The sequence below is a fragment of the Haemaphysalis longicornis genome, unplaced genomic scaffold, assembly GCF_048455015.1.
Source record: "Haemaphysalis longicornis isolate Haplotype H1 unplaced genomic scaffold, Haemaphysalis longicornis Haplotype H1 scaffold_2, whole genome shotgun sequence".
Taxonomy (NCBI): domain Eukaryota; kingdom Metazoa; phylum Arthropoda; class Arachnida; order Ixodida; family Ixodidae; genus Haemaphysalis; species Haemaphysalis longicornis.
The window spans coordinates 175,656,559-175,683,699 of NW_027526295.1; the positions used below are offsets into that span (position 1 = coordinate 175,656,559).

The 27,141-nt window shown below is 46.9% G+C and overlaps 1 protein-coding gene across 8 annotated transcripts in view; it reads left to right on the top strand.

The window, feature by feature from the left end:
* Positions 1-27,141, top strand: part of Fray (oxidative stress responsive kinase frayed) — a 132,628-nt gene that overhangs the window by 98,747 nt on the left and 6,740 nt on the right. For 7 of the 8 annotated variants that reach the window (XM_077698692.1, XM_077698694.1, XM_077698699.1 and 4 more), the window contains exons 2-13: positions 9,513-9,757; positions 13,713-13,825; positions 14,537-14,645; positions 16,185-16,326; positions 18,100-18,155; positions 19,294-19,403; positions 20,645-20,746; positions 20,896-21,029; positions 21,783-21,831; positions 22,126-22,191; positions 23,466-23,576; positions 24,264-24,500. In XM_077698692.1, coding sequence (XP_077554818.1) covers positions 9,513-9,757; positions 13,713-13,825; positions 14,537-14,645; positions 16,185-16,326; positions 18,100-18,155; positions 19,294-19,403; positions 20,645-20,746; positions 20,896-21,029; positions 21,783-21,831; positions 22,126-22,191; positions 23,466-23,576; positions 24,264-24,500 — 1,474 coding nt within the window. Of the gene's footprint in view, positions 1-9,512; positions 9,758-13,712; positions 13,826-14,536; positions 14,646-16,184; positions 16,327-18,099; positions 18,156-19,293; positions 19,404-20,644; positions 20,747-20,895; positions 21,030-21,782; positions 21,832-22,125; positions 22,192-23,465; positions 23,577-24,263; positions 24,501-27,141 lie in introns of those variants that run through there. The other variant, XM_077698697.1, reaches the window with a different exon arrangement.

The window sequence follows — 27,141 nt, forward strand, 5'->3', positions numbered from 1 at the left end:
GAGAGAGAGAGAGAACCAACAGCGGTTCAGACTACCCGACTACAGGTCGTCTCCATTGAATGCTATACTCTGCTCCAGTGCATTTCTGGTGTACCGCTCTTGAGCTAGCTGTTCCTCGAAAGAGGTGGCGACAGTCAGCCAGGTTGGGTCAATGGGATATGACAGCTGCATTGGTGTCCGTAAGTCGGGCACGCTTGGATTATTGCAAGGACATTCCCATTGGACCTGTCGCTGATTGGGATATCCACCACAGTGTCTGCACGTTGGCGGTTCTTCTTACCTTCTTTGAAGAGAAGATGTCGTCTAGCAGGAGTGCATTTAGTGTTAGTCTGCGCTTGACTTAGTAGTACTGCTTGCTGCCTGTCTAGGTTAGGGTTAGGCGAGGCAATTCCTTTCTGCTGCAGATAAAGATCTTTTGGTATATTGTTCGTGATGTCGCGACCTTTGGACCTCTCCAGGGGGATGTTTGGAGCCCGGATTTTTAACTCACGGGTAAGCGTATCTACCCGAACGTTGCCGAATATCTCGGCGTGGTCAGGTGTACAAACATATCGTAAGGATGATGACAGTCAGTATTTATTAGTTGTAGTTCCGTATGATTTGCCTGCATGCTTCTTAATTGAGAATCTGTGAGAATGATTCCCGGGAGTTCTGTAGCCTGAGAGCTACGCGTTGTGAAGCTGTCATGGTATCTAATAGCTCTGGCGATGGCGTGAAGTTCACTGCCTGCTGTGTTGATATTGGCGCTACTTTGAGAATGATAGCTACTTCCGGATGAAGGTCTCTGTTCAGTACTACGACGCTGTACTTGACTCTGCTGGAGCTAATGTCTACCTAGTATATTGCTTGGCTCGCTGGCGATCTCTTCACGAGTTTCTGTAGAAATGCAACCCTTTGCCGCCTGCTGTACTCATTCCTCTCGGGATCAGTGTTCCTGGGTAAAGGGGAAAGTTTGAGCGGGTCTCGAATTTGGCTGTCGAGAAATGGGCCGCTGATTTTCTGTGCCTCGTTTCGAAGTGTGGGATCGACATTGACGAAAATGGAGGATTACGAAGAGAGCTTGATTTCGAAATTCGTCAACAGCGCGGTTGAAACGCAAGCAGCTGCCGTGTAGGGGGAAACCGAGAAAGAAGTATACTTAGGTACCGACTGAACGAATTCCGCGCAACAGAACTAAATACATGAGTGAAACTTAACTGACACAGAGACGAGAAAGGGAAACGACACCAGCGCTTACTATTGACTGAAAGTTTTATTAAAATCGAAAGCACATATGTACCATACCAACACCCACCAATCAGACACGTGTGACCGTCGCACATGCGTACGACCGTACACGAGGATAACCGCCCCCTTTACTTTCTCCTCTTTTCCTTTTTCTTCTTCTAACCCCTCTCCTTAGGAAGTAACACTTCTTTATCTAGAATGCTCAGTCACGGGTGACTTATACAATCCGAACCCCTAATCCGGATATGGAAGGCTTCGGTAAGTTCCTTCGTAGCACGGTCTCTGTGTTTCAAAAGCACTTGCGTGTCTGTGAAGCAAATAAATAAATGCTTTCCTATATCCTGGTACCGTGGCAGACAGAAGTACGGTCTCTAGAATGTGTACGCTGGCTCTGAAGTATGGTTAGGTACTTACGGAACGAATTCTGCGCAATAGAAGCAAATAAATGCTCTCCTAAATTCTGGTGCCGTTGCAGACAGGAGGACGGTCTCTAGAACGTGTACACTGGCTCTGAAGTATAGTTAGCTACTGACGGAACGAATTCCGCGCAATATAAGCAAATGAATGCTCTCCGAAATCCTGGTACCGTGGCAGACAGGAGGACGGTCTCTAGAACGTGTAAGCTGGGCTGATTCCGTACACGTTTCTTATCAAGGTTTGGGCCTACGACTCTCAGGCATGTCGATTACTGCACTTGAATGCTTAATTACCTGCGTGAAACTCATTCCTGATTGAAATGCGCCCAGTGAAGATGTAACGTGCGGTCTCCTCGTCGCATTGTCGCTGCTCCACTCGCACCGTATAGACGTGCCTGTCCGCCGTTGTCGCCTGAAGCTGTGCCTCCCGTGCTACAGCTCGCTGCGAGCGCGCTCTGTTGCGAAAGTCTTTCTCGCTCTTTCGGGTGCGCCGTTCTCGTTTACCAGTGTCGGCAGATGCGAGAGTGCACCTACGTTATCAATAAACCTAGCCGATCTCCCTCCCCTTTGCTTCTATATCCTCTCCAATCTGTTTTTAGCGCATGCGCATGGGGTTGCACAGCAGAAGTTTTCAGCATACACAGGACCGCCGGATTTTCCTCTCGCATAGCCATATATAAAACCTCGCTTTAAACAAAGACTCCAGAGACAAGATTGCCAATGGGAACAAAGAAGTGGTGAAGAAGGCGGTACACAGCATGGGGAGAGAGACGACGGGATGGAAGTAACGCGAGCGCTGCGGGCGGTCAACGCACCAGTTTCGTCATCCGGAGGCTGCGACGCCGCCGTATCGATGGCACGGCACGCACCTGGAGAAGTGTTGATCCTCGCGCTCCTCGTGCGTGGAGCTATGTACGCGCTTGGTGCGTGCACATTCTTCTCCTGTATACGCATGCCGCCCACCAGCGCTTGCTCGTCGGCGAGGGAGCTGCCGCCTGTCATTCTGTGAAGTTGTGACCTCTGTACTTCGTTGTCAGGAATGTAGCTTCTTTGGTCGGGTATAGAATTCCAGACCCACGTGGTTTCAGCAATTCTCGGTTTAGGCGAGCAGAGGCAAGCTAGAAATGATACTGCTCGTTGTGTTGATTTGAATTGAGAAATAGCATCTACCAGTGCACCCTACCGACTCGCCTTACGTTTCTGCGGGTTACACAAGGTCGGGTTCAGACTGTTGCCCCAACTGTCGTGATAAGTTTAAAGAATGACGTCATTTCACGTCTCAGCCAACCGAACTGCGTGACACGCCGTTTTTTTGCGTCCACAGATCCCGATATGGCTTTTGCGTCGGTAGTCTGAACATAGCCTCACGCTTATACTACTACGGCTATTAGTAACGGTGATGGTGATGCCGTGCATGGCGACTATGGTGGTGTGGGTGGGGATAATGAGAAAAAAAAATCATGAACCATGTCATTCTGTGAAGAGGGGGACGAGCGAAGCTTTTTAAAAAGCACTGGTGACGCAGAATTTAGGGGAAAGTTATGAGCAAATCCTATTTTTTTACCGTTGACAAAGGTACATATACACACGCACATACTTTTATTCTGACTCTACTGATCCTGAAAATGCTGCCCACTGATAACTTATCAACCCAAAATGCATATCCAATTGATGAGACACATACGCTTGAGGTGTAAGTCATGTTTTGATCTCTCAAATGGCGCCTATCAGTAACGAATCTACTCAGAATGCATATCCAAGTGGTGGGGATCCGTATCAATAAGTTTGAGGTGCAAATCATGTTTTAAGTGACGTGCGTTTTTGGTGGCGGTGCGTGCTAATAGCACACTTATAGAGGAAGCTTCGTTTGCCTCGCGAACGCCTCCGCTTCGAGGACACGTCGAGCCACCAGAGTCATGCACGGGAGTTTTTGTTCGCATACATGGATTGGAAATACATGAAGCGCAAGTCATATAAACTTCGCCGAATAACGATAGCCTATTGGTTGCTTAAAAAGTACTTTATTGCGCAAAAAATTCCCTTGCACTTCCCCGAGGGGGAGAGTGTGTAAGTGCGAATGCACGGTTGTTGATTGCGCGATTACGGTGGATATCGTGATCTTGGAGTGGAGAGGAGGCGCCCAACACCCGCAGTCACTGAGCGGAGAGAGGAGGAGGAGAGTAGCGCCCGCCGTTACGGCGAGGGCTACACGAGCGCCCTCACGCGTCGGAATGCGGAGCGCCCGCTACGCGAGCGAGAGCTCTCCCGCCCGAAGTGGAGAGGAGGCGCCCAACACCCGCAGTCACTGAGCGGAGAGAGGAAGAGGAGAGTAGCGCGCGCCCATCTCCCCCCGTTGCTAGGGAAGACGAGGAGCGCGTGCACCCGCAGCTGTTGCTATGCGGACGACGGCGGCGGACGATTCAGGCTCGCTTAAGAAGTGCATTCGCACTTAAAAAGCAAGTGGCGTCATTTGTTCTGAAGGCCTCGAGCCAGCACAGCGGCCCCGGCACAGGGTTTGGCTGGTCCTTGTTCCAAGAGCTGGCTAGCTCGCGCTATTCACTGCTCAGGGCAAGGAAAAGGGAGGGGTTATGATCAGTTAGTTTGGCGCGTAGTGGCATTCCCACACCAGGGGGTATGTGGTATTCCGACCGGGGAAGTTGTGCGAATGAGTGCTGGGGTGTACTAAGGTGCAGTGCACGCATGGGTCTGGAGTCGACGCCAAATACGAGCCGCGCGGTTGAAGTCTAGGTTAGTGATTGTGCGTTTCTGTGTAGCGGGGAGGGACTGGGGGGTAACAATTAGCTTGCACAACAGGGAACTAATACGTCCCGCTGAAAAAAAAAAAAAGAATAAAGCAGTCTGAAAGTTATTTAGAGCACCCCCGCCCCAGGTTTCTTTATTTTTTATTTGAATAAATCATTTGCTGTGGCTTTTATCTTGCCTGGTCTTTTGGTGTTTCTTTTCAATTTTCTTCCGTTTATGTTTCTATGTTTTTATGAGGTGGTGCCGCAGTGTTTGCGGTGACGTCATGGCTGCAAGTACGACTATTTGAGCTAGCTCTGGCTTGTAGATATGATCGATAGACGGGGCGTTATTTTCGGAGGAGTATCTTCAAGGCGAACACGTCAGCATTTGTCGCAAAAATTGTGGAGAGCAATTCCGTGCAGTGATAAACCATTTTTGGGGAGTGGACCCCTGATTATCGTCGTCTACTCTGCGGGAACGCCTTGTGTCATCGAGGGGGAGGAGGGGGGCAATGTAGTGTACGGGGGATCGGGGCTTGTACTACAACCAGCCGCTATAGCTACCCCCTTTTTGTTCAGCTTCTCTCTCCTGGCGACGATTATCTTCCCTCCAAGTATATCGCAGCCTTTCGGTCAAGTCCGAAGACGCCTGCGTGTCTGGGAATTTTCTGCGGCGAGATTTCGAGTTATCCTGGGGAACGACAAGAACCTTTCGAGATTACCCGGAAAAAAATACATGCCGTCTACGAAAAAGCCCGGTTTGTGATTTGTAAAACCTTCCGCGCTTACAGATTTTTCGAGCTGTACGAGTTTGAATTTATAAGGTATTACTTTATGTATAAGGTTGTACCTTTAAAACGTTTCATGAACGAGTACGGTAACCAGTTTATCGAACGCCATTTCATAGAACCATCTATGTCCGTTTGATAGAAATTGCCGTTTCCTTTGCTTTCATAGCCATATCCGCCCCTTTGTTTTGCAGAGTTTTCTATTCCGCCAATGTCCCCGACAGGTGTTTTCATTTGATCATGGCCACCACGCATTACAAGCGTGCGAAAAGATCCCAATTTGTATTTACATGTTTCCCCTGTCCCAACTCTCTTTCTGGTGCCTCTTTGTTGCTTTTGATGACCTTTGTTTCATTATTAATTTGTTTTCGTGTTCATCTATTTTTAGGTTTTTAAACTTGTACGTTTTAATTTCTTTTAACTATTGCCAAATTTGCCGCCGTATTAGCAACCTGTACCACGCAGAGTTTTCGTTAGCTGCATAAGTTCGCCGGAGTATTGGTAACAACTTGGCTAGATCTTAACGGGTAGTGAGGAAATTATCAATTTCATTTGCCACTGCTCATGATCACCTGAATCAGTCTTGTCCTCCCCAATTCTTATAGTCTCGCAGTTTGTATGCGATTCATGCCTTGGCCACGTGGCCGGGTTGTTACAGGCTTGGTTCACTAAAAAGACTGCTTTCTCTCGGCGACAATGGGACCAATTTTACCGCAAACTCGGAACAAACTGCTTAAAACGAAAAACAAAAAAAAAACTGCGCAAAAGACAGGACCAAGGAAGACTAGACAGGCACGCATGCCTAGTCTTCCTTGGCCCTGTATTCTGCGCTGTTTTGTTTTGTTTAAGCAATATTAATCAACCGGCCCTCGTTACCTCTCTTTTACAGCTCGAACAAATAATCTAGATATTAATGAAAACAGACGAAGCAGTGGCGACTCGCTAGCAAGTTTCTCGCCGAGTCCTTATGACGTCACAGAAACTTTGCCGTCGACCAAAGCCACCGATAAGAAATATCGCTCAAGTGGGGCCTCACATCACATTTTAACGTGTCACTTTCGTGCTAAAGTGCAGTTAGTGCGCTGAAAACTATGTTCTTAGGGTTCCCTCTATTGCGTCAACGCTGACGTCGGATAACGCGAAACATTGAAGTTTTTCAATACTTCTGGCATTGTTTCGGTTTTATAAAAAGTGCTTTCATGACTGGAATAGAGCCGAGTGTGTTACCAAACGACACTTCTTTCAAACAAAACAAGGTCGTATATTTGTTCTTTAGGCATATTTAACTGGTTACTCAGCAGAAATGTCCTGCAAAGTCTTCTGAAACATAAGTGCCATCAATTCACGCGGGGTTCCGGACGGAGATATGGTGTGTCCATGAACACCCATGCGTTCTGTTGACCACCCTTTTCTCTATTTCAGACCACGCCAGGCCGTTCATTCCACTACTGCGTCGCCAAAGCCACCCATTTGGCACAGAGAGAGAGAGAGAGAGAGAGAGAGAGAGAGAGAGAGAGAGAGAGAGAGAGAGAGAGAGAGAGAGAGAGAGAGAGAGAGAGAGAGACTTTATTAGGTGAAATGAGTGAAGTGGTCCACCCCGTTGAAATGTCCAGCCGTCTCAGCCCGGTGGATCAGCCGAAGCTGCAGGTCTTCGACGCTCGAGCTGGCCAGTACTCGCACCCACTACTCAACCGGGGGGTTAGAAATCGTGGAAAGTGTGGGGTTGAGCTGGCACTCCCATGAATTGCAGGTTACAAGAACTGGCCCAGTTATTGAGTCTACTGAGAACGACCAGCATTTATTTGTTTATTTTCTCTTACCCTCCCTCCCCATTCCTTTCCCCCATCGTGACCAGTGGTCATCCTTTTCTATTAAAGGTTGTCTCTCTCTCTCTCTCTCTCTCCCACCCCATGTGATACAGAGTGCAGGGTGCGTTGCAGAGTCGACACTGCGAGTCGTATTGCATTGGCATTGGCTTGGTCGGATGGGGGACTTTCGGAGGAGCTCAATTCAGCTGGTCCTTGTGCGGTACATCTCGAACCAGCTCCACTCACCCCTCCAGCGCAAAAAAAGAAAAGAAAAAAAAGCGTTCAGTGGGCTAGGTAGGTAACCGCTAGATAGGCTAGGTAACCGCTAGAAAGGAAAACCGAAGTCGATGAAACAAGAGAGAGAGAGAGAAAAGACTTTATTGACTAGTAACGGTCCGGTGGCGCCGATGGCATCATCCGGGCCAGCCCTAGGAGCTTCAGGTCAGGCGTCCAGCGCTCGGCCCCAAGGGGCTCGCGCCGCCTACCCGCTGCCTCTCCAGGGCCTCCCGGACGCACTGGACGACTAATTTCTGGGTGTTGTAGTCTGACGAGGTGATAGCTCTTCGCACTGTCACTGGTAGCTGTCGGATGCTTGAGGGTGCGGGGTCTTGGGGTGTGCACTGTAGTATGTGAGCCAGCGTGCCGCGAGTGGCGCGGCAGACGGTACACGCGGATGTCTTGTAGATTGCGGGGGCTATGTGGCGGCCCAGTACTGGTGTGAGCACAGAGTCTGTCTGTATTTGGCGATAGAGGGTCCCCTCGCTTCGAGTGAGGTTGGGGTGTGGGGCCGGGAACCGTCTCCTGGTGTCTCGGTACCACCGTAGTATGGTGCCATAGTCTTCTAGTGGTGTAGGTAGCAAGTAGGGCGCATCTTCATGGGATCTCCGTCCGGGATTCAGGGGCATGGGGGGAGACCTCGCCTGGGGGGCCGCCCGACTGGTGAGTTCGCGAGCGGCCCGGTCCGCAGTGATGTTGCGGTTGCGGGCGCGGTCTACCCCGGGGGCCTGCTCCTCGTGTGCAGGGAACCATTGCAGTCTCAAGGAACAAGAAACAAGAGAGACGCGAAAATTTAGGTAGATGATTGTTATCTTGCGCCCGCTTTTGCGCCATTGAACATGCCTCGGAACGTGCAGTTCTGATTCAGGAAATAGGGGAAAACTGGTGTTCAGACAAAAAAAAAAAAAAAAAAAAAAAGAAACGGCAGTGGAGGGGAGTGTGTGGGCTGGAGTCACGTGACATGCTTATGGGAAGACAGATGGAGAGAGAGCGCGACCGAGACGGACTACTCTGCGCTTTATGATGACTAACTCGGCGACATATTGCCTTCAGCCGTTGAGAGTGGTAGACAAGGCTTGGTAACCTGAGCAACTAAACGTGGGGCCGATAAAGAGAGACGTAGAAATTGAACGAGACGAAGTGCTTTCGAGCTAGCTTATGGTTTTGCATTGGACGTATACAAGCCTCAAGGAGTGCCGTGTAAAACAGGGGTGGAAGTTTGCGGACGTTTGCGGGGAGATAAAAGTGGAGTAAAAAAGTTAAACGGGGTCACTGGAATGCCGGGATATGCGACAATTCGGAGGAAGAGGAAGAGCAAGGAGGAGATTCATTATAGCAATTTTCCCGAAAAACACTATCTCCGCATTTGCAGAGACAAACTTTGTTCATTAGAGGAACATAAAAAGCACAGAAGAAAATACATCGAAAAGAAAAACCGCTTCAGTATTTAAAAAAAGCGAAACCCCGGTCGGTGAAGTGCTTTCGCTAAAACGTACACCAATAAAACGACATTCGATGAAGGGCGTTCCGTAACACAACACAACGGCGTTCGATAAATTGTCCTGGCCGAAATCACCGCCTTAGTTTAGGAGTATTGAAATAAGTGCATGCGCTACAGCCGTTCGGCGGAATTCCTGTCAATAAAACTCATGATAATATTCGAACTCAAATGTGGTGGTGTTTGCATTTTGAAATATTGTAAAATTGCGATGTAATAAAAGGAGTTAAAACTTGGGGCACCGAGCCACATTCATATGCTCTGCGTGTAGGGATGCAGTGACAGCGTGCGGTATATTTTTGTCCGCTATCGCGATGACATCCGGGTAAGGTTTTTCTTGCAAGGACTCTTAGCTGGGCTCCTCAGCATACTCCTGAAACTGCAAAATATAAACGAGGGTGGCATAGGAAGTCCGGAATGCTGCTCTAAGCAACGCTTGATAGCGATACGGCGAAGGACACGCCAAGCGACGACTTGAGAAGGGCTTTCACGTGTTCTGATAACGGAGGAATGAGAAAAAAGTCCACAGAACAAAACAAGAAGTACCGTTTCCGAACAATCGATTGAATGCAGAGCGACCGTTTCTGCCGACATAACAGAATGGTTCGTTGCTCAACAAGTACTACGCGTTGGAACAGCTGGGAGCCACTCCCCTGCTTTGTGTTTCGTTTTCTTTTGTGTCTATTTTCGATTTCACTAGGTCGCGGTCTGTACAGGCTACACATTAAGCCCCTTTCCCAATTTGTCTTGCGCAGGAAAGGGTCATCCCGCGTGGCGGAAAAAGCCGGGATCCCAATCCAAGGCTCCCCCGGAGTGTACAGGCGGCGCGAGTCTGCCGCCACCGCTCTTTCAAATAACCATGTGCAGCGAGTGCGAGATCAGGCCGCCAGGCGGGGAAGCATCGTGCCCGATCTCCTCGCTGTCAAAATGGCGGAGGCGGGCTGCACGTCAAGTTCGTGGCCCAATCTCAAGGAGGATTACGAGCTCGGCGAAGTCATCGGTGAGTGTCCACACGCTGTTAAACGCGTCTCTAAGGCTCGCTTTTGCATCAACTCGCCGAACAGTGGCCAGAAGCGCGTTGTTTCTGCGTTTGTTTACGCCGCGGCACGGCTGGGTCGGCCGTCCTTTGCCGTAGCCGGCAAACTTAAACGTGCGGGCTGCGCGATGCGGCAGGGGTAACAGCTCAGCGGGAACGTTGGCGCTGACTAACAATCATCGTTTCGGCAGCTCGCGCAATCGTCTCGACGAGAAGCGGCCACCGACTTTTTCTCCGAGGCGCCGGCGCGCCAGCGGTACGGGCGTCAGCGCTAAGCTTGCCCCAGCTTCTCCAACCAGCCGTGGAAGTCGCGAAGCCGCTCGCCGGCCTGGCTTTCCGTAACTTTGGTACGCGCACCGTACGGCAGCTGCGCCTTTAATTGATCAGTGATTTGCACTACGAGAGCGCGTGGTCCCCCAGTTAACGATTTCGTGGTCGCGGTGTCGTGGCGCTACAGCGGTCGCAGCAAAGTGACTCATATACATCAGCGCTATCATTCAGTCTCGATCACATCCTTTCGGCCGCTTCGATCCCAGCATTCTTTTGGGATAACTTTGTAATCGTACTGGCGTGTTAAACTACAGAATGCGAAAGCAATCAACCTTTAAGGCAGTATGTGAAACGACAAAATAGCACAATCTACGTTTCCGCTTGGGAACGGTTGGAAAGGCAGAAAAAAATATTCGCCGTCCGCTCGGACTTCCGAAAGCGAGCCAGCGAAAACGTGAACGTTGGTCGTGTCGCAGTTTACCTTGACGAAGAAAATTGGTCGCGTGCTAAGCTGGCGAAGCTGATGGTCGCCGGGCAAGACAGCTTCATTTGGCCGCACGCACGCCGCAATGTTTACGTACCCGCCGCATTTCTGATTTCGCCCCTGTGTGTGTGTTTATTTCGTGCGCAGAACACGTCGATTTCTGTTGCTATTTTGATTTCCGCTGCCGTTTCTCCGCGCCGCATTTGCCGGCGCTGGACGCACCAGAGTCCCGTAATAGGAAATATTCGTTTCGGCGCATTGTATAAGTTGTTTAAAATGGTGGCCTGTCGTCTTAATAGCATCAAAGGCGTGCCGAATGCGCAGGCCGCCTAAAATAGCCGTTGAGGCGCGATTGCCAAGAGTGCGAAAATTAATGCTTCAATCTACCCTGTGCAGTAACTTTTGGCCTCTAGGCATCCCCTTGGTCGGTGGAGTCAGTCGTGCAGATAAATGCTATCAACTGCTGTTGTCACTCGGTTCATCTGTTTGCGCGAACTATCGGCCACTTCAAGGGGACTAGGTCATTGCCGGAGCCCTTGTCCTTAATATTTTTTACTGTGGGTCCTTTTTCTAACTCTTTGGTAAACTTCCCGGTATCTGACTCGTCATTGATAAAGTTTGGTCGAAGCCCAGGTTCGGGTTGTTCAGAAAAGGGCGATAGTCGAAAAATCTGCACAGTTCCTTAGAGACTATAGCCGCCTAAGAATAATTGAGCTCTTGATGGGCAGACTACAGATCCCTTGATTTACTGTATTCAGAATTCTGTTTGCCCCAGTGGCATCCTAATGGAAAGGCTGTCCTCTTTCGAATGCTTGTGATTACTGGTTGTAATTATTTCAGGATACCAATTAGTGTTTTCCTTTGTATTGCTCGTATTCAAAGGTCTAGTTCTGTTAGCTGTGTTGTACCGATTTAATGAAATATAGGCCAGCAACAGGGCAATATTATGTGTTCAAGCCATACAGTTTAGACCCTCTCTCTGATAGGTCAATTTAGTGAGAAAACCGAAAAACCGTGTCTTCAGAAACCAGTGGCTAACGAATTAACGCAAAGGGTGCGTTTGTGGTAGGTCGTGGGATTGGTTTGGTGGGCTGAAGCAAAAGATTGATTAATTGATTATAGGGTATAACGTGCCGGCGCAGCGCAGGCCATCGATGAGGCGCGCCGTAGTGGAGGGCTCCGGATTAATTTTAACCACCTGGGGATCTTTAACGTGTGCCGAAATCTCGTACACACTTGCGTTTTTGCTTTTCGCCTCCACCGGAAAAGCGGCCGCCGTGGCCGGGAATCGAACCCGTGTCCTCAGGCTCAGTACCACAACGCCTTAGCCACTGAGCCACCGCGGCGGGTCTGAAGCGAAAGCTTATTTAGTTGGGTGCACTTGATTGATTGATTGTAGGATTTAACGCGCCGACGCAACGCAGGCGATGAGGCGGGCCGTAGTGGAGGGCTCCGGATTAATTTTGACCACCTGGGGATCTTTAACGTGCGCTGAAATCTCGTACACACGGGCGTTTTTGCTTTTCGCCTCCATCAGAAAAGCGGCTGCCGCGGCCGGGAATCGAACCCGCGACCTCGTGCTCAGCAGCGCAATGCCTTAGCCACTGAGCCACCGCGGCGGGTAGTTGGGTGCACTGCTGTACAGTTAGGCAGAGGGCTATGTATTCTAGCAAGCGTGAGCACTCTTTTTATCTCTGTTCATGAAGGTTTTGCGACATGAAAAGAATCGACATGAGTAATAGTGTGCTTGAATCGTGGTTGGCAGGTGCATGTACTCAGTGTTTGTTGTATGTGTGCTTGTCGTGGCATTCTAGTTTGCTTCCATTGTTCATTGTTAACTATTTTGGGTGAGTTGAATGTAGTTCTGTTTTATGTTGTTCTGTGTGACCTTAGTAGGCGTAAAATTTTACAGCTGAGTTCTGTGCAGTGTTCTCACTCTTACGACATCTCGGGATTACAGCATCTTTCTTGTGTCAGAGTTTGCTGGAGGAAATCTTAAGGGAATTTTTGTTAGAAGTTCTACTCTCATGAGTGTTCATCAACTGAACCTACAAAAACAGCGGGTGCTGTTTCACTCGTACGATGGTTTTCGAAATTTTGCGCATATTTGTGTTGTGTTGGAATAAAATGGAGCATGCTTTCCTCTGCTGGGAACATTCAGTATAAAGGTTGTTACGTGCCGACTTTACAACACATCCCACGGTGTTTATTTCAAAATCATTCTTTCTAGTCTACAGCCAACCAAAATCTTTGTAGATCTGCAATGTGTGTTATGTGGACGATTCCTACAAGTAAAGCCCATTTTTATTGTAATCAGGGGTTTTTTGTTCGTTATTATAAAAGATGAGTCGCACTAGTGCCTCCTAAATGACGCTTCACCATATCTTGCTGTGCCAAATCGTGGCAGTGTTTTCCATTTGCATTATCTCTCTAGGTTCTATCTGCCTCTTATCAGACAGTCTGTTCATGTATGTTCTACATGGACCTTGCCATTCAACATTTTGCAGTGCAATAAAAAGGAAATTGCAGGGCTTACAGTAACATTGAAATGATGTGATGACCCATCTCGTAGTAATTGTTGCTGTCTGCTAAAGCAAATACAAACCCGCTTATCATGAGCTGTCGTGTGTCAAAATAACTTTGGTCTTTCTTCAGCTGTAAAAACTTTCAGTTGCAAAAGACTAACCTGACTCTAGTTCTAAAGATATGTGGTCTCTCTTATTTGCCAGCTCTGCACAGTTTGTGGACAATCCAGAGCAGCTCTTGCAATAGAAATTCTACAGGCAAAAAAAGAAAAAATACTGCAGCCTTCTCTGTCGCTGTTCTGTATGGCCCATATTGACAATTAACAGGCCAATGATGCGTACCCACTGATGTTTTTTTAAAGACTTGGTTGCTTAACAATTGCTGCAGAAACCAACTTTTGGATGTGTGGAAAAAGGTCGTTCTCTTTTTACATTCAAAACCTTTGCCCTAATTGGCTGTGGGTATGAAAAAATTTCTAGTTTGAGGGAAAATATTGTTATGTGTTGGAAGAACTTTTGCTTCTCGTGTTGGTGTTGATAATGAGAGGCTTAAAACGGCGATTGCTCATTTGTGTGCCCAATCATCTTTCTTGCCCCTTTTTTTTGAGCAGTTTGCACGTATTTTTTTTGTTCGTTGCAGGTGTTGGGGCCACCGCGACTGTCCACACGGCCTTCTGCAAGCCGAGGAAAGAGAGATGTGCCATCAAGCGCATCAACCTGGAGAAATGGAACACCAGCATGGAGGAGCTCCTGGTCAGTGTGGTCTTTTGCTCTCTCGTGAATGTCAGTGGCAAGCACAAGCCAGAGGGGCCACTGCCACTTGGGGGTTGATGCATTGCACAAACCCTGGTTAGAGCATCTTACGGGCATGAGCTCGAAAACTTATGCTGTTAGAAGTGCACCGCAAATAGGCCAGAGGCAGTGTTATAGTGTTTATACATAGCCTGTTTCTATCCAGGTTCTGGTCAGTATTACATTGGCTTGAAATTAGATTTTAGATGCATGGATGATGGGCTGTAGCGGTGACTCGCAGTAAAAAAGGGGGATACTTAATTATGCCTGTCTGCAAAACAAAAAAAAAAATGCAATGTGACGCATAACAAGGGAACAGAGAGAACTTTCAAGTAAAGGAAGGTCTAAAGCTACTGCACAGTATCATGTTGAAGAACTCCATTTTTTAAAGCAAACTCCTAAAGCTTCATGACCTATTTACTAGCTTTCCGAGCTGGACAGGATGTCATAATGCTCACTCAACTTTTTGTTTCTATTTCTAAAATCTTCTGAGGTTCAAAACAATGGCTTTAAGCATGTTTGACTGCATTGTGTGAACGCCCATGCGGACTGTGCGCTTTCCACTGTTGTCCTGTCTTGCGTGGCATTCGGTGTGCTTTGTTTTGAGCTTGTTATCTGTGCCTATTCGTTTGCCTTACTCTTTCTCTGCTGCTTTTTTGTTCTATATTGCAGAAAGAAATTCAGGCCATGAGTGCTTGCCACCATGAAAACGTGGTCACCTACTACACCTCCTTCGTAGTAAAGGAAGAGCTCTGGCTTGTGATACGACTCTTAGCTGGTGGTAAGTGCACAAGCTCTTGAAAGGAGTTACTTTAAGACAAAACACAAGTTGCTCTATATCAATAGATTAGCTCACCAAGGACACAAATATGCCACTCTTGTGCATAGCTTTTTTTTTCAAAATAAGGTAGAAAATAGCTAAACATGAAGACAGGTGTCGCCTTCCCTGGCTATATCGTGCATAAACCGGAAGAGGTTAAAATTGGGTGACAAATACTTTAACAATACGCCTCCAGAAGTATATAAAAACCTACCTGGAAGTTTTTGTAGTGTCATGTTCGAATGTCGAAGAGCAGAGAGAAAGCTCTAGCTGTTATTACTATGAGAGTGCAGCTGATTGGTCATGCGACCACCCCAAATGCCAACAAAAAAAGTTTGTTTTTGTTTCTTCGGAATACCTGGTGCAGTACTCGGCCAGATAATTGTGCACCTTTGTACCATACTGTAGGAATAGCCACATTTATTGACCCTCTGCATGCTTTTGCTGCACTAAAAAAGCACAGGAATGCTTATTTTGGCAACTTTAGTATTTTAACGCCACGGGTCCCATGAAGAAATGTTTTGCTTTAGTGGTCAGGAGCAGCAAAGGATGTGGGATTTTGGGAAAGCACATTTGATTGTAGTGCTGAAACGAAACCACTCGGTAAGTGGTAGCGTTGCATTCGGTTGCTTCTATATCAGCATTTGCGTCATGGAATCACAGCAAGGGAAGTGCATTGTTTGATTAGTGATTTCTCAGCAATTGAGGCCTCATCTTTTGGCACCGAATCAACACTAAAATGGCTAATGGAAGGTCAGGCTTTCGTTTGAAACCAACTAGCTGGTTGCCTTGAGTGTCCCTTGAATGAAGTATGTAAACTGTAGACAAAACTGCTACCCTAGCGTAAACTTACTTGCATTTGTTGGCCACTAGTCAGCATTGTAGGCCTTGTGTAAATGGAGACAAGGTGCTACACTTTTAGTGGGGAAGTTTTCACTCTTGCTCTAATACATCTCGAAAGCTGGTTGGTTTCACACCGGGCATGCGTGTAGAAAAATGAGCAAGCATTCCCTCAGAAATTTAGGGGCAGTTGAGTCGGAGTTATTAGAAACTCTGCCCCGATTTAAGCCACAAGACGCTGTCAGTAAGAGTACTTGCATGCTCTTTGAAAACATTTTTTACTCACCATCACAGCCATAAAGTCCACATGTAAAAATATGGGCATCACAACAGCTGAACAGATTCGAAGCAGTGCTGAACAATAATCTCACTCTGATTTTTTGTGGGGAATTCCCACTGGCTTATGTGGTGAGGGTAGGAAATCTAGGTGTTGCCAGTTCACTGAAATCATCAATACGTCAAAAAAATGAAGGTGTGCTCGCATGACTAGGAGTGTTTTTAAGTATTTTATGATTGATATTTCTTGAGTTTGTGTGTGCTAGAAGAATGTATGCTGTAGAAGTAGCGCGTGCTTTTTGCGAGCTGATCTTTCAGAATTTTAAGAGCCCACTTGTGCCCTTGCAAATGCTGTTGTTGATGGGATGGACACCTTATGCCCAGGTTCCCTCCTGGACATCATCAAGCACAAGATGAAGACAGAAGACTGCAAGCATGGCGTCTTTGACGAGGCCACCATTGCGACGGTGCTCAAAGAGGTGCTCAAGGGACTCGAGTACTTCCACAACAATGGCCAGATCCACAGGTGAGTGGGAAGCTCTGTGCATGCTGCACCACTGCCTATCCTACGTAAATCTTTTTTTTACCGCTGCTGCGGCATATAATTCAGGCCCTTCACGATTTATTTCGCGTGTAATTAGGCTTTGGGTGTCTCAGTTTGGACTGTGACAGGAATCGCTGGCCTTTGTTCCAGCTTTTTTGATGCACCCAGCACTTGCCTCCCACTCTTCTCAATGTGTGCTATTGTAGAGTTAATAATGATGTAAATCATAAGATGTTGGATAGGTTTCAGGTAAACTCCGATGTGTGTTTATGTTCCCGTTGGTAGGCGAAAAGCAAAAACGCCCGTGTGTACGAGATTTCGGCGCACGATAAAGATCCCCAGGTGGTCAAAATTAATCCGGAGCCCTCCACTACGGCGCGCCTCATCACCTGCGTTGCGTCGGCACGTTAAACCCGACAATCAGATTATGTTCCCGTTGGTACTGTTCTAAATGCAAAGCATTCATAGAGGATATGGCTAGCAATGGGGCCCAATCAGCCTCTCAACAATGCCTAGGCACTATAACTTCCTACCCCTGTACCTCACATTATACATAGGAACGACACAAATTGTAAGTCATGCTGTCCTCTTTTAGGTAACGTCATGCACGCAGCAGCACCAGGAAATAATGCCAAGATGATAAAACACTCCTGAATCATATTTTCGGGGCCAGTTCCTCTCAGGGACGCTGTAAGGATGAAAAAGGAGCATGAAACATGTTCATGCACCTGAAAAGGCTGCTGGATGTCGCTGTGCGTACATAGGTACGAAAAGAGCAGCACAAGGACGTCATATACAACCAAGGTCATATTGTCCCTGCTGATATCTTGTGGGCATGTTTCGATGTGGCGAGGACACAGTTACACGATCTGTCATCGTATTTTGTCATTAATACAAAATGCAAAGATGAGAGAGAGAGAGAGAGAGAGAGAGAGAGAGAGAGAGAGAGAGAGAGAGAGAGAGAGAGAGAGAGAGAGAGAGAGAGAGAGAGAGAGAGAGAGAGAGAGAGAGAGAAGGGGGGGGGGGTCAGCCATCATACCTGTGTGCATATATTACAGTGCAGCGAAGATTAAGAAAAATAGAAAAATGTACAATGCAAGTACATAGCCTCACTTACACATTTCTCATTGGATGTTGCACCATTCATACAAGGGCACACAAAGAACATCGAGAATATGGATTTTTTTAGGGGGGGGGGGTATGTTTCCGGGGCATAGAGGCTAAAAAGGCATGCAGAGCAATCACACGACCACGGTGATAAATTTTTTATCCACCCGTGCCTAATGCAGTTGTATGCATGGAAGGGGTGGGAAGGGGTGTAAGTTTCCTGCAAAGGAGCACATTGTGGTGGCAATAGTCTCTCCTGTCTTGTGTGGAACTCTTAGAAGATGACCAGTATTGTTTTGTGAAATGGTAAACAAGTGCTTTGAATTTTAATGGCCTTCGGAAGACACCGAGACAACATCCAACCTTTGTAGTTGGCTTAATTTTCCTAAAGTCAATCTTTTAGTTCTGTTTAACCTCAGTGCACCTCTGGTAAGACATATTAGTCCAGTGTACTTCTTGGTTAGCCGCTTTGATTAGACAGTTCTTTCAGTGAAATTTTGTTAAGCTGACCCTGTACACTTTGTGTAGTGTGTGTATGTGCGTGTGCGCACAGTGCTCTTGTGGTGGGGAACTCATGATGTAGGCATTGTTTTTCGTGCCTTATATAGTGCTGACAAACATACTCTTGGTTGTGAAATTTCCCCGCAGGGACATCAAAGCAGGAAACATCCTGCTTGGTGAAGATGGTGCCGTCCAAATTGCCGGTAAGCTCATTGTTAAACTGTTTCCATTGCTGCACTGTTTGCAACTAGGAACTAGGAAAAAAAAATACCGGTACAATCCAACAAATCCGATGGAGTTGACAAATGCATGCTTCTCTACCATGGGGTAAATGCAATTTTGCCGTGGGTTTGGATTACTTTTGTGCAGGAACTGTTCTGTCGAAATTTCTGTGTGACTCATCAAAACAAAGCTAAACAAACATACTTTGTTTGCCCAATAAGATTTTACCCAATAAGAAACTTTAAGCTGGTGGGCAAAATTTTTTGGGAGCTGTTAGAAACTGGTTATAAAAAAATTTTTCGAAGGAAAAATTTTGAAATATGTATACAGAATGTTTCTTTACTAAATAGCAAACTGGTTATAAAAAAAATTTTTCGAAGGAAAAATTTTGAAATATGTATACAGAATGTTTCTTTACTAAATAGCAGTGCTCAGTGCAAAAATACAAATCCCAGTTTCAAACATTTTTGAGCTGCAAAAATTCAATCAATCCTTATTATGCCACCAGACGGTACACATGCAGTGAACATTGTGAGGGCCTATTAATCCTGGTTTATATGACTATGCTGCAATGCCACCTGAGAGGGAAAAGGCATTGTTAGTTTCTGTTTGGCCTTTTAGGCCTTTGTTATTCGCACACTGGCTTTTACACCGATTTATTGGGCTGGGACACCCTTCTTTTAGAGTGAAAGCTCTGTTACTCCAGGTGCAAGTCCTGAAAATGTCTCGGTCCTCATTCTATCAGTCTGGCCATCATCTCAGCCAAGGTCAAGCCAGCACCTCGTGCAGTTGCGCAGTGAAAGCATCTAATGGCTCGTGAATTCTGAGGGGAGGGGTGTGGAGAGGGGAATATGGGGAAAGAGTAAGGATGTGTGCCGTACGAAATTGATACAAGGAGGTGCAGGCTCCAGCCAAGCTCACTGCGCATTCATGCCGACTGCACTGAGCAGGGTCTGTGTTTTGCCTCGTGTTGCAATCGTGTGTGCATTCACTGCGTGCTCTCGGTGTGAAAACCAAGCTAGCACTTGACAAACTTGGTTTAACCACATTCCACCACGGCAAAATGCGTTTCTTTGATGCGTAGTAGTGGCGTTGAGTTGTGTCCCGCCAATCTTGCAGACTTTGGAGTGAGCTCGTGGCTTGCGACCGGTGGCGACCTCTCTCGGCAGAAGTCTCGGCACACCTTTGTTGGCACGCCCTGCTGGATGGCACCAGAGGTCATGGAGCAGGTGAGGCAGACTGCGGGTGGGTCTGGACGGGGGGGGAGGTGTGTTTGGGCTGAACCTCCGCTGGAAAAAGTTTTGCCCGTCAAGCTCACTAATTCGAGCTTACGTGAAACTTGTAGCTAGTCAGATGTGTGAGCAACGCTTGCTAGTCAGAGCATGATGCCAGTTTTAAGGCAGTGCACAATGTTTGGTCCTTTTCTCGCTTCACACTGTTATTAAAAGCGACCTTCCTTTGGTGAAAGTGCTACCCTTTTGATTGCACAAGTGCCGCAACGAGGTAGATGCAGTGGCAGAAACCGTAGCATTGACAGAGGAAATGCAGGCACTGCTTCTGTTTGTCACTAAGATCTCGGTGGCTATGAAACTGTATGAAAAGCTGTATGCATTCTTTGATGTGGATAAAATAGTTAAACGTGGTCGTTCAGGAACCACTGCGACTGTCGTTACCAGAGTACATTGCGTTAACTCTTGTCTTGAAGCTGTGCTGCTGCAGCCTTTATTTAATCGTACTGCAGCTGCTGTAGTTTGACCCATTCAGAAATTCTAGGAGAAGGCAGCCTGCTCTTTTCAGTTCCAGTATTGTGGCTCAATTACACGTGCACTTCGAAGTGTTGCAACTATTACGATTTTTTTTTTTTAGCTGCTTCGCTGTGTGAATGCACTGTCAGTATGTGCTAACATTCTTCGTGTGCTTGTTGTGATCTTTATCCTGCTGAATGTCCTCAAAATTTACACATCTTCACTTTAATTAAGTTATTGAGTCACCAAGAAGCAACGATTTCTCTTTTGCATGACTTACCAGAAGCTTCCCTTCTTAAGATGGCTTTGTGCAAAAAAGAAAAGTCCTCGAAACAGGATGAAGGAAGCGGCTGGAAATGCCTCTTATCGTTACCTCCTCATGTCACAATTCGCCAGTGAGGGCAGAAGCGGAGGTTCACACGAGACGTGAAGTTTTCAATGGGAAATCTAGTAACGTTACTGGCATGAAAAGACGCAAGAGCTCTCTCTCACATCTGCGACTGTTGTTGCCTGAAACTGCAGTTTCATTGAGTTCAAACTACCTCTGCTCAATTCTTTCCTTTATGCTGTGATCTATCGCTACTACATGTTTTCAGTTGGGTCTTGTATGCACATTTGGACACTGAGTAATTAGGAGTCTCGTCGTAGTTATACGGTAGGCTTTTTTCTGTGGCATCTTAGTTTTTTTTTGTACATTGCATCACTAACAAAGCGAAAACCTGCAGGTCACAGGGTATGACTTCAAGGCTGACATCTGGAGCTTTGGGATCACAGCGATTGAGCTGGTCACTGGCACAGCACCCTACCACAAGTACCCTCCCATGAAGGTAAGCTTGCTTATTAACATCTTTTTTTTTTTTCTCAAGCATAATGAATGGGCTTGATAAATGTTGGGGGAGAATGCAGGAGTAGTTAGTTATCCCTCACATTTACCGTCAAGCAGCGTAATGAGACGGCCGTTCTCACCGCCCCACAGGTGTTGATGCTGACGCTCCAGAACGACCCTCCGACCTTGGAGATGGCTGGGGAAGACAAGGATCAGTACAAGAACTACGGCAAGTCAATCCGCAAGATGATCATCGAGTGCCTGCAGAAGGACCCCACAAAGAGGTACCACCACTGCCTTTGCCCCCGCGTCTTGTCCTTCTGAAAACCTCGGAGTTGGAAGTACCTCGGCTGACCTAAGGGGGCTTTTGCACTTGGGAGAAAAATAAATACAAAAATTTAAGGAGTGGAGCACATTGGAGTTTTGCCAGCTAAAGCATTTCATTAAAAAACGAGCAAAAATAGGCCAAGCCCCTTTTTTTTGTTCCTGTCTTCCTTTTATTTCGTACCCAGAGTACCTTCTGGCATTGCAATAGGGCGCATTAAAATTGGTAAATACATCAACAAGTTACACTAACTAGTGAGGAGAAGCTTTTCAGATGCCGTAAAGTACATCCAATTGCGCATGTCCAATTGCATCCAATTGCGCATGTCCAATTGCAGATGTTGGTAAAATAAGAGGGGGGAGAAAATGCGATTTGCACGTGTCCAATTGTGGATGTTGGCAAAATAAAAGGGGAGGAAATGCATGCTGCCTTGAATGCAACACATGCAGTTTCCAATTTTATAAATTGTGCACAGGATATATCAACAGGTACACAAGGTTGCAGCTTGTCCACTTCCCTTTTTTCTGGTTGCTGGCCCACATAAAATGATATTTAAACGACAAGATATTTACAAAAGCAAGACTTGTTTGTGAGACGTTTTAGATGCAATAAATAAGTGCTTGCTCTCTGAGTGAGCATGGAATAGGCTCATGTCTAAGTGTCGACGCTTGAGTAGCATTTGGTGACATTTGTCTTGCACGTTGCTTTGCAGGCCTACTGCAACAGAACTACTGAAGCACCAGTTTTTCAAGAAGGCGAAGGTACGTATCCCTATGAGGGGATTGGTTGTTGTTTTTGCAGCCTTTAATCAGGCAGTTGTACATTGATGTCAAGAGGTCTCTTTGTTTAATTGCATTTTAAAATGTCGGTAATGAAGAAAGCTAGTTGCAAAACTATGGTGGAGAGTAGTTCTTGGAAAAGTGAATGGTTGCATTGAAAATGAGTCGTCTGTGTGGCATTTCGTAATTCATGGTGATCTTCTGTATCCACTGGGGCAGTGACCTGTTTGCATGTCCCAAATGACCCCATTGTCTTCTTAAATGTTTCATTTTCAGGACAAAAAGTACCTTATGCAGACGTTATTGACCTGCGCTCCCACGATAGAAGCCCGAGCTCAGAAGGTGAGCCTTGCGTTCTTTGCTCCTGCTTCTAAATGTTGTAGCCTTGGTATAGATCGTCAGCGTTCTTTGCTCCTGCTTCTAAATGTTGTAGCCTTGGTATAGATCGTCATTTAAACATTCAAGGCCACTGGCGTTGGACTTCGAGGTAGATGGCCTCTAACAAACCACCAACATAAAATGAGCATACCAAATGCTCATACTAAGATCGTGCTGAAAGCATACCAAGTGTGCTTTAAGAGGGCACACTGATCTTGGAAACTTTGTTTTTTTGCTTTCCAACCAATTCTGGCGAAACTTCATGGGCTTGTTCAGTTTTTTTTAGCTGATTTCAAATACCTAATTAGTTTTGATATGAGGTTTCTGAGTTAATTAAAGAATTTTCTTTATTGTTCTTGAGAACAATAGCAAAAAAACTATTCAACAACAGATCACCACCAAGACATAAATAGGTACCAGAGTTGTGGAGAATGAAATGTGGGAAGCAGTTTTTTTGTTTTTGTTTTGCAATCACGTACACATTTACATCAATTCTAACTTCTAGGTTGGAACTACTTCTGCTAACCAATTAAAAATAACGCTGATTAAACAACTACTGAAACACAAAATGCTAAATCTGCTTCCCATATCGCATGGTTCACACATTCAGCTTCACAGTACAAAAGAAATGGTCTTCCTAACTGCACTACTTGCTGGGATGTACCTCTCGAGAATTTCGTATCACACCGATACCACTCGTGCTGAAAAAGTGGGGAATTATGGAAAAATTGTTTTTTCTTTGTTGAAATCAGACCTCTATGGCTTTTATAGGTACCTGGTACTGTTCTATGTATGGAATTTTCGGAGAAAAAACTACAAATCAAGAGAAAAGTGACACGTAAAAAAATGCTTTTTTTGGGCACTTTTTTTGGTCCTAAAGACCCATGTGCCCCCTTAAATATTCTTTCACCGCTCTGCAAATTATCTAGTGTTTTCATATTTTCAGATGTGAATATACCTTTTCTTATTTTTGTAAAGTCTAGATTGTGGACAAAAATTAAGCTAATGAAAAAAAGCTAAGTGATAAAAATGTCACACTTATTGCTAGCAGTAAGCAGTGAGTGAAGCACCGACGAAGCCTCACTGCCTTTGAAAAATTGTTTGCACCCGTGACTCTGTGAAAAGGTTATGCGCTTTGGCACTGTTGCGTTTAAGATCACCTTGTGCCCTTGGCCAGCCAAGCGTCTGCCTTGACTGAAATGAGCAGTGGATGTAAGCTGCGGGGGTTCGCATTGCAGCTTCGCAACAGTCGGAGAGTTCCTGGCGCGAGCGGCCGCCTGCACCGGACGGAGACGGGCGACTGGGTCTGGTCGGATGGAGAAGACGACGAGGATTCGCCTGACGAGAGGGTGGGTTTCCACACTGCTCTTAACTGAGCGTGACTAGGCCTTGGCGCGGCCAGGGGTAATCCACTAAGAGACCTCTCCCGCTGACTTGCAGCTGCTCCACATCATGCTAATCTTTTACCCTTGAACGTTCTTTTGTCTCTTTCTTCCGCATTGTTCTATGCCTACCCCAGTATCCATTCCGGTACTCGCATGGTTTGGGTCACATGTGCTGTCCGGCTCTGCTTATCCGTCTCAATTCAAGCTTGGATGTCCTTCGCTAGAGTTCCACGGCTATGTTTTAGGGCATCACGGTAGTAGTAGGAGCCTTCTTAGGGTGTGATAGGAGCCCTATACAGTGGGGAATAGCTCGTTGAACTAAGCCTTGTCGTGCAAAATTTGCCTGTAAATTGGCTACAGGGAAAAAAAACGAGCTTTTCTCATGCTCTAACCTACACATACCATGTTGTGCATCCCTTGTTCTAAACTTAGGAAGTATTTCAATAGTGTGTATAAGGGACACCCTTTAGAAAGCACCCTTTAGAAAGACACCAAAGGGTGTTCCTTCAAAGGGACACCCTTTGTTGTTCCTTAAAGTGAAGAGTCCGTACAGGCGGATTTCAGGAATTTTTTGCCTCGTATTTAACTGCATTACCCGTTCTGCCAGTGTTCTCGCTGACTGTGCTTGTCGTGCGCCGCGTTCCCTCTTAGGGTCCTCCAGAAAAGCGCGATTTCGGGGTTGGTAACTTGACGCTCGACGCAACTCTCCAGGACCTAGCGGCGCGAGAGGAGGCCATTCTTAAGGCGAACCAGTCGACGAGCTCGTCCGACAGCGCCATCGACAATGCCCTGCCGGCCGACCACGAAACCACCACGTCGGGGACGTCTTCGGGCTCCACATCGGGCGGCGCCCCCCTGGCACCCAGCAACGTCGCCCCCTCGCAACCGGTGCGTTGCTGATTGGTCTCAGCCCCCTCTTTCTGGTTTTATGCACAATGGTATAGTGTGCTAGATGATAGAGAGGTGTGTCGTCCCAGGCGGTGAGAGGAGGGGGTCATTTCGTGTCGAAAACTTCCGATGAGGGACTCCTGCGGTAGGCAGTGCCCCTGGCATGGCTCAGTTCCTTGAGTTTTGTCTGTTATACTGTATCTTCATTTATTTCTGTAAATAGTCTTACTTTTTTTCATTTTGTGGAATTCACATTTTATCAAACACCTTATGTAACTCTGGTGCTTAACACGTTCGCTGCGGCAGGCTTTCTTGAGTTCTCGTTTTAAGTGCGGAGTTACCCACCAGTGGGCTGTTCGGCATATCTTCCAGGTGCAGCGTGATTCACCCGTGCGTCACACGCCTGTGCTTGTTTCATTGGCTCCAAAAGAGATGGTGCTGCTACCTTTCTTGCTGGCGTTTGGCACGTCGATTTGGAAGATACAAAGCTATTGTGAGACTTTCTCGGGTAAACCTAGGGTGCATTCCAAAGTGCCTGGCCCCAGAAGACACAGGAATACAGTTTCCGCGATAGAAATATTAATTGTTTTGAGAAAAGTCGGAACTTTAGTGGGGACATTAACTATGCTTTGTAGTTTAAAATGTATGTGCATATAAAAGTTAGAGCTGGCTTGCTTCTTAGCTTACTTATGCTGAGCATTGAAGCACAACAAACGCATGAATGGCTTCCCAGGGCATTCTGCACAAGAAGGGGTCACTTTTTTCGCCTCCACCCTAGCGTTGCTTGGGCTGCTACTGGTACTGATGGCTGCATGGTAGCCAGTGCAGCGCCGTCAAGTGCTGCATGCCGAACCCTCAGTTTTCTCGAGCATGTGGACGCGCTTTCTTTTACAAGTTTCTTCGGCTTTCTCTTGATGAGGGCCAAGCAATTCCTGTAAATTGACGAGGGGGTGCTAACTCTCCCCGATATTTTTTCATGGGCGTAGAATTTCCATGAAGCATGCCACGAACGTTCCACGAATTTACTATAGCACATCTGACCAGCAACTCAGCGGCTACCTTCTTGTACCACTTGAGCCCTTTTCTCTGAGACAGGTGCACTAGGACGCCATTTGTTCGCTGTATTCCATGCCCTTTTTTCACAGAGTTGTAGTTGTGAACAGCATGAGGTTTGGCGATCAGTGTGCCGTCCCTTCTTTTCTTCCTGCTGTCCACCAAAGTTGCTTCATGTTCGGCCGCAGATGTGAGCATCACAACGGGCCTCTTGTTTATCCACTTCAGTACTTTGACTCCATCTTTGGACTGAAACCCGATCACACTGCCTTTCGCAACCTTCGCTTGGGCGACATCTTTTGGCAGTCCTTTCCTCATTGAGCGAACTGTACCGCAGATGAAAGTGTCGTCCTTTGTGGGGCAAAGAGCACGCGGCAAGTTCGCGTAGAAGTGGTCTGCGTACAGTGTGCGGCCGAGTCCCTTGTAATTTTGCACGAGTTTCATGCATACGTCTTCACCATGCCCGACGCCAACTTGTCAATCATGCTTCCCAGCATAACCATCAACTTTTAGTGTGTAACCGTCTTTTGTGCATGCCTTGAAGAGCTTGACACCACACTTGTGGGCTTTTCTTGGAATATGCTGTCTGAACGAAAGTCGGGCCCACCTAGGCACCACTGTTTCATCGATCACAATTTCCTGTCCTGGTTCAAGTACAGCAGCAAAATTTCGGTTCAGTTTCTCCACCAGAGGTCGGATCTTGAAGACACGATCTTGCGACTCTACAAGCAGTTCGTTGTCCGCGAAATGCCAGAATCTCAAAAGCAGGAAAAAGTGGTCATGGCTCATATTTTGACGAATTATTTCAACACCATACAAGTCACTTTTCGCCCAGTAGTGACTCAGAGTAGGAAGACATAAGACCTTGGCAAATGAGTATTCCCACAAATACCGTATTTACTCGCGCTATGAACCCACTTTTTTTCCAGAAAATTTGGCATGAATTTGGGGGGAGGGTTCATCATGCGAGAAAAAATTGCGACAGATTTTTTTAAAGTTGAAATTTCACACAATAAAGTTGCTAAGAGAAGTGCATGAGAGCCTTACCATTTTCGTAAAAACACCTGGGTGATTATGTAATGGACTTTCTTTTTTATTCTGAACATGCCAGTTGCCCCCTACTCGTCATGGAGCTGTACTCCTCACTGAAAACGCTAGCGGCTTCACATTCGTAGTCGGCCCACAGCGCACACCGTCTTCCGTGCCGTTAAGGCACTCCAAAACTTCTTTTCTCGCACCCGAAACTTTTTTTGGGCCCACGAAACATACAGCAGACCTTGTTCACCGCCCAAAAACCTCGTTTTCTTCGCCCGTAGCGTACACGCGCTGGGTCAACACTGAAGTGCCGCCCAGTCGCGTCGTTTCCATGTGCATCAAAGCATGCTGCACCACCTTCAGTTCAAAACGGGCTGTGTAGCTCATGTACTGGCCCATCGTACGGAGCGCACCAGGAGCTCAAAAAAAAAAGTCGCAACGCAGCTGAGAAACAAAACCACGGAGCGCAATGGCGACGTCACGGAACAGCTAGAGTAGAGGAGAGCCGAGTATGTTGAGTGCTTTATTCGCACGACGCCAAAACCAGCCAGAA